The sequence below is a fragment of the Oncorhynchus mykiss genome, chromosome 19 (genome assembly GCF_057628025.1).
Source record: "Oncorhynchus mykiss isolate SJ-2025 chromosome 19, ASM5762802v1, whole genome shotgun sequence".
Classification (NCBI taxonomy): domain Eukaryota; kingdom Metazoa; phylum Chordata; class Actinopteri; order Salmoniformes; family Salmonidae; genus Oncorhynchus; species Oncorhynchus mykiss.
In genome coordinates, this window is record NC_143040.1 from 35,304,211 (window position 1) to 35,316,749 (window position 12,539).

Below are 12,539 nucleotides of genomic sequence, written 5' to 3' on the forward strand. Positions count from 1 at the left end.
GTTTGAAGGATGATACCTTGCAGCCCGCTGGCTCCACCCCTGAGACTTATATGGACTTCCTGCCCCAACGAGGCGAGCCGGTGGATCATTAAGCCAGGGAGTGCTTGGGGATAAAAGAGGAAGCGGCCTGCACAAAGAGGCAGAGAACGGAGAGTTGTGTGTTATGAAGAGTGTGAGAAAAGAGAAATATTTGTGTGATTACCCGTTGTGACCTGGACTGTCTGATTACCCCCACTGTGTTTGGCTGAGGACCCGAGTGGAGAATGGAACGGACAAGGAGAACATGCACTGTGCACTGTGAAATGGTTGGTGAATTCCCCCCTTTTCCCCAGTGTGAAAAACTCCCTAATAAACTCCACATTTGCATTCTAGTTGTGCTCCTTGTGCGCGTTTTGTTATTGAACTTGGTGACGTGGAAACCCCACACCCTTGAACCTGCTACATGTTTAGCAGATGTTATTGCGGGTGTAGTGAAATGCTTGTGTTTCTAGCTCCAACAGTGTAGTAATATCTAACAATTAATATCTAACAATTTCACAACAATACACACAAATCTCGGTAGTTAGGTTTTCCAATGCCTCGCAAAGAAGGGCACCTATTGGTAGACGTTGAATATCCCTTTGAGCATGGTGGAGTTATTTATTACACTTGGGATGGTGTCTTAATAAACCCAGTCACTACAAAGATACAGGCATCCTTCCTAACTCAGTTGCCAGAGAGGAAGGAAACCGCTCTGGAATTTCACCATGACTTCAATGGTGACTTTTAAACAGTTACAGTATCATGGCTGTAATGGGAGGAAACAGGATGGATCAACAACATTGTTGTTACTCCACAATACTAACCTAATTGACAGAGTGAAAAGAAAGAAGCCTATTCAGAATAAAAAATATTCCAAAACATGCATCCTGTTTGCAACAAGACACTGAAATAATGATGCATTACGGAGTACCACTCTCCATATTTTGAAGCATAGTGGTGGCTGCATCATGTTATGGTTATGCTTGTAGTCGTTAAGGACTGGGTAGTTTTTCATAAAAAATAAACGGAATAGAGCTTGTCTATAAAAATTGTCTGTCCCCAGTTGCCACACTCACTAACGAGTGCCAAACTGCCTCTGGAAGCAACTTCAGCACAATAACTGTTCATCGGGAGCTTCATGAAAAGGGTTCCATGGCCGAGCACCCGCGCACAAGCCTAAGATCACCATGCGCAATGCCAAGCATTGGCTGGAGTGGCGTAAAGATCGCCGCCATTGGACTCTGGAGCAGTGGCATTCTCTGGAGTGATGAATCAAACGTTACCATCTGGCAGTCCGAATCTTTGGTTTAGCTAATGCCAGGAGAACGCTACCTGCCCCATTGCATAGTGCCAACTGTGGTTGGTGGTGGAGGAATAATGATCTGGGGCTGTTTTTCATAGTTCGGGCTAGGCCCCTTAGTTCCAGTGAAGGCAAATCTTAACACTACAGCATACAATGACATTCTAGACGTTTCTGTGCTTCCACCTTTGTGGCAACAGTTGGGGAAGGCTCTTTCCTGTTTCAGCATGACAATGCCCCCGTGCACAAAGCGAGGTCCATACAGAAATGGTTTGTCGACCTCTTGTGGAAGAACTTGACTTGCCTGCACAGAGCCCTGACCTCAACCCCATCGAACACCTTTGGGATAAATTGGAACGCTGACTGTGAGCCAGGCCTAATCGCCCAACATCAGTGCCCAACCTCACTAATGCTCTTGTGGCTGAATGGAAGCAAGTTCCAGCAATGTCCTAACATGGAAAGCCTTTCCAGAAGAGTGGAGGCTTTTATAGCAGCAAAGGGGGGACCACCTCCATATTAATGCGTATGAGATGTTCGACGAGCAGGTGTCCACATACCTTTTGGTCATTTAGTGTAGTTGCATAAAGTGAACCTTCTGTTCTGAGGTAGCTTCTGTAGATACAGTGCCCTCCGTAATTATTGGGACAGTGACATTTTTGTTATTTTTGCTCTATACTTCAAAACTTTTTAGATTCGAAAACTAACAATGACTATGAGTCTACAGTGCAGGCTGTCAGCTTTTTTTTTTTTAAATTAAATTTATTTCACCTTTATTTAATCAGGTAGGCAAGTTGAGAACAAGTTCTCATTTACAATTGCGACCTGGCCAAGATAAAGCAAAGCAGTTCGACACATACAACGACACAGAGTTACACATGGAGTAAAACAAACATACAGTCAATAATACAGTATAAACAAGTCTATATACGATGTGAGCAAATGAGGTGAGATAAGGGAGGTAAAGGCAAAAAAGGCCATGGTGGCAAAGTAAATACAATATAGCAAGTAAAACACTGGAATGGTAGATTTGCAATGGGAGAATGTGCAAAGTAGAAATTAAAATAATGGGGTGCAAAGGAGCAAAATAAATAAATAAATAAACGTTTCATCCGTATCGGGTGAAACATTTCAAAATTACACTTGTTGTACATAGTCCCCACATTTTAGGGGAGCAAAAGTATTGGGACAAATTCACTTAAGTGTATTAAAGTAGTAAAAATATAATTTTGTGCCCAATAGAAATGAATGGTAAATAATGTATTGTCATTTTGGAGTAATTTTTATTAAATTCTTAGTAAAAGAAGACTAGAATATCTTTCTACGCACTTCTACATGTGGATGCTACCATGATTACGGATAATCCTGAATGAATTGTCAATAATTAGTGAGAAAGTAACAGAAGCACAAATATCATACCCTCAAGACATGCTAATCGCTCACCATTACAATAACAGGGAAGGTTAGCATTTTATATCATACCACCAAGACATGCTAACCTCTCACCATTACAATAACAGGGAAGGTTAGCATTTTGTATCATATCCCCAAGAGATGCTACCCTCTCACCATTACAATAACAGGGAAGGTTAGCATTTTGTATCATATCCCCAAGAGATGCTACCCTCTCACCATTACAATAACAGGGAAGGTTAGCATTTTATATCATATCCCCAAGAGATGCTACCCTCTCACCATTACAATAACAGGGAAGGTTAGTATGTTATATCATATCCCCAAGAGATGCTACCCTCTCACCATTACAATAACAGGGAAGGTTAGCATTTTATATCATATCCCCAAGAGACGCTACCCTCGCACCATTACAATAACAAGGAAGGTTAGCATTTTATATCATATCCCCAAGAGATGCTACCCTCTCACCATTACAATAACAGGGAAGGTTAGCATTTTTTGGGAGGTATGATATTTGTGCATCTATTACTTCCTCACTCTTTATTCACAATTTATTCAGGATCGTCCTGGTAGCATCCACATTCATGTAGAAGTGTTTAGAAACATTTACAATAAAAAGTGACTCCAAAAATGACGCACTACATTATTTACCATTCATTTCTATAGTCTGAAACAAACAGCAAACGCATCCAACAAATTTGTAGTCACAAGCTTGATGTACTGTAGTCATTGCATGCTATGATTATGAGACCAAATACTCAATATTTTACTACTTTAATACACATTTAAGTGAATTTGTCCCAGTACTTTTGCTCTCCTAAAATGTGGGGACTATGTACAAAAAGTGCTGTAATGTTGAAATGGTTCACCTGATATGGATGAAAATACCCTCATTATTAAAGCTGAAAGTTTGCACTTTAACATCCAAAGTAATTGTTTGATTTAAGATATTTGTACTTTTGAAGTATAGTGCCAAAAGAAGAAAATGCTTCACTGTCCCAATTACGAAGGGCTCTGTATGTTCTTGTGTACGGTGGTGTTGGTGGTGGGGATGAAAGGACAGCGGTGGCGAGAGACTGATGAGAGGAGAGCGGTGGAGAAGACACAATTATGAGAGCGAGAGGAGAGAGTGTTTGTGAGGACAGGAATCAGAGAGACTGAGGTGGAGAGAAGCGCATGTGAGGACAGCGATATTGTGTGAGCGCCAAGGATGAGAGGTGGGAGTGAGAGAGCGGAGTGCTGAGATGGTGTCAGGGATGGTCAGCTGCGTCTGTCCAGAGCCGGCTCGCACACGTCTACAAGTGGTGTGTTCGTCTTCGTGTGTGAATGAGAAATTGTCTGTGAAATTGTACTGTCCTTGAGTTGTGCTAGTTCATTCGTCGACATGATGTAAGCACGGTGCACAAGGCTTCTACACACACACTTCGCTGAAGATTTCACACACACGGATTGAATCTTATCTAAACCATATAGTACACACTTAACAAGATAATCCTTTTAATTAAACATGTCAACATGTTGTCTAATCCTGAGGGCCTTTGAGTGTGTAGACCTTTACTCAATATCATTCATTTACATGTCACTATTGAACAAACTTATTGTTCTCTGGAATAAAGGACGGCTCATTATCTGTACAGCGCACACTGCATGGCTGCTGCGTTTGGGAGAGAAAGCACTGCTGGGACTGTTCAGGGAACTGAACTGTCATTCACTTTAACCCAATTTTCCTCTGCTGGTAACCATGGTCACCACTGTTGTAATGCTGGCCCATAGTGACTTGGCCAGGACTGGTGATACCGTAGTGAAAAGTGTGAATGGGAGACAAAGTGATCAATTCGTTTTTACATGAGCCTGGTTGTCAGTTTGTGGCTGCATCCCAAATCTCACCTTATTCCCTATGTAATGCACTACTAATGACTATGGGGCGATTCTGGTATCTCAGATTGTTGTATAAATATAAAGTAACACACTTTAATTTTGCTCCCAAACATTAGAGCAAAATTAGTGTGCGACTTCCTTTCTTTTTTATAGTTAGTTAGCACCTCTACAAATAATGTTTGGGTGTGCGTCAGCTTCTGCCTTTTACTATCTCAGATTGTTCCGGCAATTCTCACATAAATACTTAATTGGGAGGATGTTGAACATGCTTTATAACATTTTGTATCACAAACAATTGTTTTGAAAGTCATGATGAAAGTGGCCATAATTATTATTATTATTATTATTATCTCAAAAGTACCCTTTGATTTTGTTCATTTTTATTATTTGGACAATATACTCTTTAAACACATCACATTTCCAGTGTAGGCTCTCTGCTACTTTTGAAGATATTATCCATGTTATACATAGAAACGGACATTATAGGTCGTTAAAGGGAAACTACCTCCTAGAACCAACCTCTGTTTATAAATGACCTATGTGGCATCGAAATACGAATTTTAAAGTGTAAATGGGATCATTTTGGTCATAAAGTCAGTCTCGTCCAAAATTACATTTGGAAGTGAGTGCATCACGACGGGGAGGGGGTGGATTACTTGCATACCCAATTTTGCTGTCCGAATGCTGTCCAATTACCCAGAGACAACGAGATGTGGTCTGCCCCCAGCTGCCATGTGTTGTCAAGTATGCAGTGCAAGCACACTTGCTCTGCATAGGAATGGAAATGTTGGCGCAAACTTGTAATGCGTTCAACAATATTGGGCAAGATGGTAAGGAATGGATTGCATTCAACAACGAATGCACAACATGATGGCTGTGACTTGTGTGTAGTAAGTAGCTCGATAGCTAGCTGGCTAGTTAGCTAGCTATGATACTGGGATGCTGTGATGTACGTGTCTATATACATAGCCTCTCCCTAATGTGTAATGTCATGTATTATAGAGAGGAGGATTTGCACCTGACGATAAGGTTTGATAGGATTTAACATTAGCCAGCTTGCTATCGATAATGTTTCAACTCAAACTGGCTAACTAAGAAGGTCCCTGCTAGCTAACATTAGTTTAAACTCGGACAAAGATAGCGATAACTAACTCGGATTTGCAAGTTTGGTAGCTAGCTACTCTTATGAGAACAGGCATGTTTGGGTTTGCACTTGCTCATTGCGGCATTCTGGAACTGGAAGTCATGATCAAGGGCTAGGTTACAACTAGCTAGCTAGCATTCTGCTATAGTGCTAAAACAACACGCCTGTTCTCATAAAAGTCTATTTTGTATCTTCTACTGTAGGGCAAAAATAAATGAAGGATGGTACTTGTCTATCCTGAGTACCAATCTTTTTTAGCTAACATGCTACAAATATGTGTCCGCAAGCATTCAGTAACATGGTAAAGGCGTCCGCGTCACTGGCCTGAATCTAGTCTGTACTTAGTGACTGACTGTATTAGTATAATTACTTCCAATCTAGAAACATTTATTTTCTCGCTATATGTTTACTAAGTGTTGATATTTTATTTCATTCACATATAAAACCTGGTGGACTTGTTGTTCAGAAGTGTCGTGGGGCGGCAGGTAGCTGAGCGTTGGGCCAGTAACCGAAAGGTTGCTGGATCGAATCCCCGAGCTGACGAGGTAAAAAGTCTGTTGTTCTGCCCCTGAGCAAGGCAGTAAGGCACTATTCCCCGGGCGCCGAAGACGTGGATGTCGATTATGGCAGCCCCCCTGCACCTCTTAGTCAGAGAGGTTGGGTTAAATGCGGAAGACCCATTTCAGTTGAATGCATTGTAGTACAACTGACTAGGTATCCCCCTTTCCCCAATATCAGGACCAGAAGGCTGAGGCAGTACGTGGACAGGCACCCACTTCATGTTGGTCACATTTGATCTGGTCATAGTCCCCTGACTAAAAGAGGTTGATACAGATCTCTGAACTGGGAGAGTCCTTGCGCCCGACATTAAAGTTATACAAGACATCTATTACTTTTCATTGTCTTTTGTTATTATTGAATTGAACGGTGGGAGGAAGGACCCTGTGTATTCTTTAAACATGTCAGAGCCTTATATGGAACACAGTCTTATATGCAACACAGTATGAAGGGATGACAGCTAACATGTACCACCAGACAAAATGTTGATAGGTACAGTATCTGTATCGGATGTGAATGACAATAGAAGATGAGAGACAAGTGTAATATTTGCCACATTGCTATATTAGCAGAACACCGCTTTTTTTTATTCTACATGGATCTGTTATACTTGAAATTAATCAAAACACTTTGTTTAGATTATCTACATAAGCAATTGCACTTTTCTTATCTTCCTCTGTCGGCAAGTGAGTGCTTCAAAGCCTCCTCCTTGTGGAAGTTTGGTCAGTAGCTAAAGAGTGGTATGAGAAGAGTTCCATCTTCCTGCATCTCACATCTGCCTGTATTTATTGGACTCTGCCTGCTGGACCAATGTGTTGAGGCAAACTGTCATATTGTAGGTCCGGCCTTAATTTATGTGCTAACCAGGAGCTGCATGGCAAATGGTCCAGGAACACAAGGAAAGCACAAAGGACCATGCCCACGGACTAGTTAGCCCTTCCCCCTCTGAGGGGACAAAATAAATCTCTGTTACAGTATCCAGAGGACTGACTATTGAATGTGTGACAGAATAATACTATAGTATCCATGTTTTGTATCCATCTGAAACGTGTTCACTGGGGATAACTGATGCTACCTACAGTGCATTCGTAAAGTATTCAGACCACTTCCCTTTTCCACATTTTGTTACGTTACAGCCTTATTCTAAAATGAATTCAATAAAAAATCAATCTATACACATTTCCCCAAAATGACAAAGCAAAAACATTTACATAGAAATACGACATATACATAAATATTCAGACCCTTTCCTATGAGACTCAAAATTGAGCTTGTTCCTACAACTTAATTGGAGTCCACCTGTGGTAAATTCAATTGATTTGAAAAGGCACATGCCTGTCTATATAAGTTCCCACAGTTGACAGTGCATGTCAGAGCAAAAACCAAGCCATGATGTCGAAGGAGTTGTCCGTAGAGCTCCGAGACAGGATTGTGTTGAGGCACAGATCTGGGGAAGGGTACCAAAAAATGTCTCCAGAACACAGTGGACTCCATCATTCTTAAATGGAAGAAGTTTGGAACCACCAAGGCCCTTCCTAGAGCTGGCTGCCCTGCCAAACTGAACAATCGGGGGAGAAGGGCCTTGGTCAGGGAGGTGACCAAGAACCCAATGGTCATTCTGACAGAGCTCCAGAGTTCCTCTGTGGAGATGGGAGAACCTTCCAGAAGGGCAACCATCTCTGCAGCACTTCACCAATCGGGCCTTTATGGTAGAGTGGCCAGGTGGAAGCCACTCCTCAGTAAAAGGCACATGACAGCCCGCTTGGAGTTTTCCAAAGGCACCTAAGGACTCTCAGACCATGAGAAACAAGATTCTCTGGTCTGATGAAACCAAGACCGAACTCTTTGGCCTGAATGCCAAGCTTCGCGTCTGGAGGAAAACTTGCGCCATCCCTACGGTGAAGCATGGTGGTGGCAACAATCATGCTATGGGGATATTTTTCAGCGGCAGGGACTGGGAGACACGATTGAGGGAAAGATGATCGGAGGAAAGTACAGAGATCCTTGATGAAAACCTGCTCCAGAGCGCTCAGGACCTCAGACTGGGGCGAAGGTTCACCTTCCAACAGGACAGCAACCCTAAGCACACAGCCAAGACAATGCTGAAGTGGCTTCGGGACAAGTCAAGATGTCCACCATTGTTCCTGTACCCAAGAAAGCACAGTTGTGAATCTAAAGAGCTACTGCCCCCTTACCTGGGAAAGCCCAGAACAACAGACAGGGATGTTGGACCATCAAAAATGTGCAAATATGAGAACTTAAATTGATTTGGGGTTCACCTATATTGGGAGGTAGGGCCTTTCCTCGGCCACAGTGAGTTTTATATGTGCAAAAGTACTATCTCACAACTCAATGAAACCTTCACTCTTGCACAGACATTTAGAAACAAATCGTGCCAATTTGAAAAATAAGCAACAGGGTTTTTTTGGGGGAGAATTAAGACTTTCGAGTAGTAAGACGTGTATAAAAGCAACAGATACTATTAATAAGAAGGGGCTAGAGGCATCTTATATGGTGAGCTACCGAGTGGCTAGGACAGGCAAGCCCCATACTATTGTGTAGGACTTAATTCTTCCTACTGCCACGGATATGGCTGGGGGGAAAAGGCCCCAAAAACTATACAGACAGTGTCTTCATCAAACAACACTGTTTCACGACACATCAGTGACATGGCAGGAGATGTTTTGAAACAATTACTGCTTTGTATACAAGCCAGTGAATTCTATTAGTTACAGCTGGATGAGTCAACAGACGTGGCGGGCCTGGCACAGCTCCTGGTATATGTCCGTTATGTTTATGGGGGTCAATAAAGAAAGACATCCTCTTCTGCAAACCACTGGAAAGCAGGACAACAGGAAAGGGTATTTTTAAAGTACTGGACAGCTTTGAGACATCAAATGGACTTTGGTGGTTAAGATGTGTTGGTATCGGTACTGATGGCACAAAAGCCATGACAGGGAGACATAGTGGAGAGGTAAGGCGAGCAGTTGCTCCCAATGCCCAGCATCCACCGAGAGGCTCTTGCTGCCAAGGGAATGCCTGACAGCTTGAAAGATGTTTTGGACACTACAGTGAAAATGTGAAGACTTTATTAAAGCAAGGCCCCTGAACTCTCGTGTGTTTTCTGCACTATGCAATGATATGGGCAGCGACCATGTAACGCTTTTACAACATACAGAAAGAAGTGTGCTGGTTATCAAGGGGCAAAGTATTGACACGTTTTTTTTAATTGAGAGACGAGCTTAAAGTTTTCTTTACTGACCATCATTTTCACTTGTCTGACCGCTTGCATGATGAGTTTCTCACACGACTGGCCTATCTGGGTGATGTTTTTTCTCGCCTGAATGATCTGAATCTAGGATTACAGGGACTCTCCGCAACTATAGCAATATAAAATTTAGGTTATGATTAAGAAGCTGGAGCTCTTCTCTGTCTGCATTAACAAGGACAACACACAGGTCTTCCTGCAGAAATGTTTTGGTACCCTTCCCCAGATCTGTGCCTCGCCACAATCCTGTCTACAGACAATTCATTTGACCTCATGGCTTGGTTTTTGCTCTGACAAGCACTGTCAACTGTATAACCTTACATAGACAGGTGTGTGCCTTTCCAATCAATTGAATTTACCACAGGTGGACTCCAATCAAGTTGTAGAAACATCTCAGGGATGATCATTGGAAACAGGATGCACCGGAGCTCAATTTCAAGTATCATAGCAAGAGGTCTGAAGACTTATGTTAATAAGGTATTTCTGTTTTTATTTTTTATACAGTTTCTAAAAACCTGTTTGTTTTGTCATTATGGGGTATTGTGTGTAGATTGGGGGAAACATGTAATTTAATCCATTTTAGAATAAGGCTGTAATGTAAGAAAATGTGAAAAAAAACAAAAGGGGCTGAATACTTTCTGAATGCACTGAACAAAAATATAAAATCAACATTCAACAATTTGACAGAGTTACAGTTCATGTAAGGAAATCTGTCTATTGAAATAAATTAATACGGCCTTAATCTATGGATTTTACATGACTGGTAATACAGATATGCATATGTTGGTCACAGATACATTTTATTTAAAGGTAGGGGCGAGGATCAGAAAACCAGTCCGTATCTGGTGTAACCACCATTGGCTTCATGCAGCGCAACACATCTCCTTCGCATAGAGTTGATCAGGCTGTTGATTGCGGCCTGTGGAACGTTGTCCCACTCCTCTTCAATTGCTGTGCGAAGTTGCTGGATATTGGCGGGAACTGGAACATGCTGTCGTACACATTTTGTCCAGAGCATCCCAGGCATGCTCAATGGGTGACATGTCTGGTGAGAATGCAGGCCATGAAGGAACTGGAACATGCTGTCGTACACATTTTGTCCAGAGCATCCCAGGCATGCTCAATGGGTGACATGTCTGGTGAGTATGCAGGCCATGAAGGAACTGGAACATTTTTAGCTTCCAGGAATTGTGTACAGATCCAGCGGCAGCGGAACAATGGGCCTCAGGATCTCATCACGGAATCTCTGTGCCATCAAATTGTCATCGATAAAATACAGTTGTGTTCGTTATCCATTGCTTACGCAGTTGAAGTCGGAAGTTTACATAGACTTAGGTTGTAGTCATTAAAACTAGTTTTTCAACCACTCCACAAATTTCTTGTTAACAAACCATCATTTTGTCAAGTCGGTTAGGACATCTTTGTGCAGTAATTTTTACAACAATTGTTTACAGACAGATTATTTCACTAATAATTCACTGTATCACAATTCCAGTGGGTCAGACGTTTACATACACTAAGTTGACTGTGCATTTAAACAGCTTGGAAAATTCCAGAAAATATGTAATGACTTTAGCTTCTGTTAGGCTAATGTACATAATTTGAGTCAATTGGAGGTGTACCTGTGGATGTATTTCAAGGCCTACCTTCAAACTCAGTGCCTCTTTGCTTGACATCATGGGAAAATCAAAAAGAATCAGCCAAGTCCTCAAAAAAAAAGTTGTAGACCTCCACAAGTCTGGTTCATCCTTGAAAGCAATTTCCAAACGCCTGAAGGTACTGCGTTCATCTGTACAAACAAAACTATGCAAGTATATAAACACCATGGGACCACGCAGTCGTCGTACCACTCAGGAAGAAGATGCGTTCTGTCTCCTAGAGATGAAGGTACTTTGGTGCGAAAAGTGCAAATCAATCCCAGAACAACAGCAAATGACCTTGTGAAGATGTTGGAGGAAACGGGTACAAAAGTATCTATATCCACAGTAAAACGAGTCCTATAATCGACATAACCTGAAAGGCCGCTCAGAAAGGAAGAAGCCACTGCTCCAAAACCACCATAAAAAAGGCAGACTACGGTTTGCAACTACACATGGGGACAAAGATCGTACTTTTTGGAGAAATATCCTCTTGTCTGATGAAACACAAATAGAACTGTTTGGCCATAATGACCATTGTTATGTTTGGAGGAAAAGGGGGGAGGGGGCTTGCAAGCCGACAAACACCATCTCAACCGTGAAGCATGGGGGTGGCAGCATCATGTTGTGGGGGTGCTTTGCTGCAGGAGGGACTGGTGCACTTCACAAAATAGGTGGCTTAATGAGGAAGCAAAATTATGTGAATATATTGAAGCAACATCTCAAGACATCAAATTGTATTGGTCATATACACATGGTTAGCAGATGTTAATGCGAGTGTAGCGAAATGCTTGTGCTTCTAGTTCCAACCATGCAGTAATATCTCACAAGTGATCTAACAAGTTCACAACAACAAAGGAATGAATAAGAATATGTACATATAAATATATGGATGAGCGATGGCCGAACGGCATAGGCAAGATACAGTAGATGGTATAGAGTACAGTATATACATATGAGATGAGTAATGTAGGGTATGTAAACATTATATAAAGTGGCGTTGTTTAATGTAACTAGTGATACATGCATTACATCCCATTTTTAATAATTAAATTGGCTAGAGATTTTAGTCAGTGTGTTGGCAGCAGCCACTCAATGTTAGTGATGGCTGTTTAACAGTCTTATGGCCTTGAGATAGAAGCTGTTTATCAGTCTCTCGGTCCCAGCTTTGATGCACCTGTACTGACCTCGCCTTCTGGATGATAGCAGAGTTTTTGTCCTTGATGATCTTTTTGGCCTTCCTGTGACATCGGGTGGTGTAGGTGTCCTGGAGGGCAGGTAGTTTGTCCCCGGTGATGCGTTGTGCAGACCTCACTACCC

The 12,539-nt window shown here is 42.0% G+C and overlaps 1 protein-coding gene across 3 annotated transcripts in view; it reads left to right on the top strand.

The window, feature by feature from the left end:
• The window catches only part of tdp1 (tyrosyl-DNA phosphodiesterase 1), a 60,879-nt gene that overhangs the window by 45,983 nt on the left and 2,357 nt on the right, over positions 1 to 12,539 (top strand). For 2 of the 3 annotated variants that reach the window (XM_036954502.2, XM_090210822.1), the window contains one exon: positions 9,947 to 10,059. The exons of the other annotated variant lie outside the window; for it this stretch is intronic. In XM_036954502.2, coding sequence (XP_036810397.2) covers positions 9,947 to 10,059 — 113 coding nt within the window. The remainder of the gene's footprint in view (positions 1 to 9,946; positions 10,060 to 12,539) is intronic. 3 annotated transcript variants of the gene reach the window in all.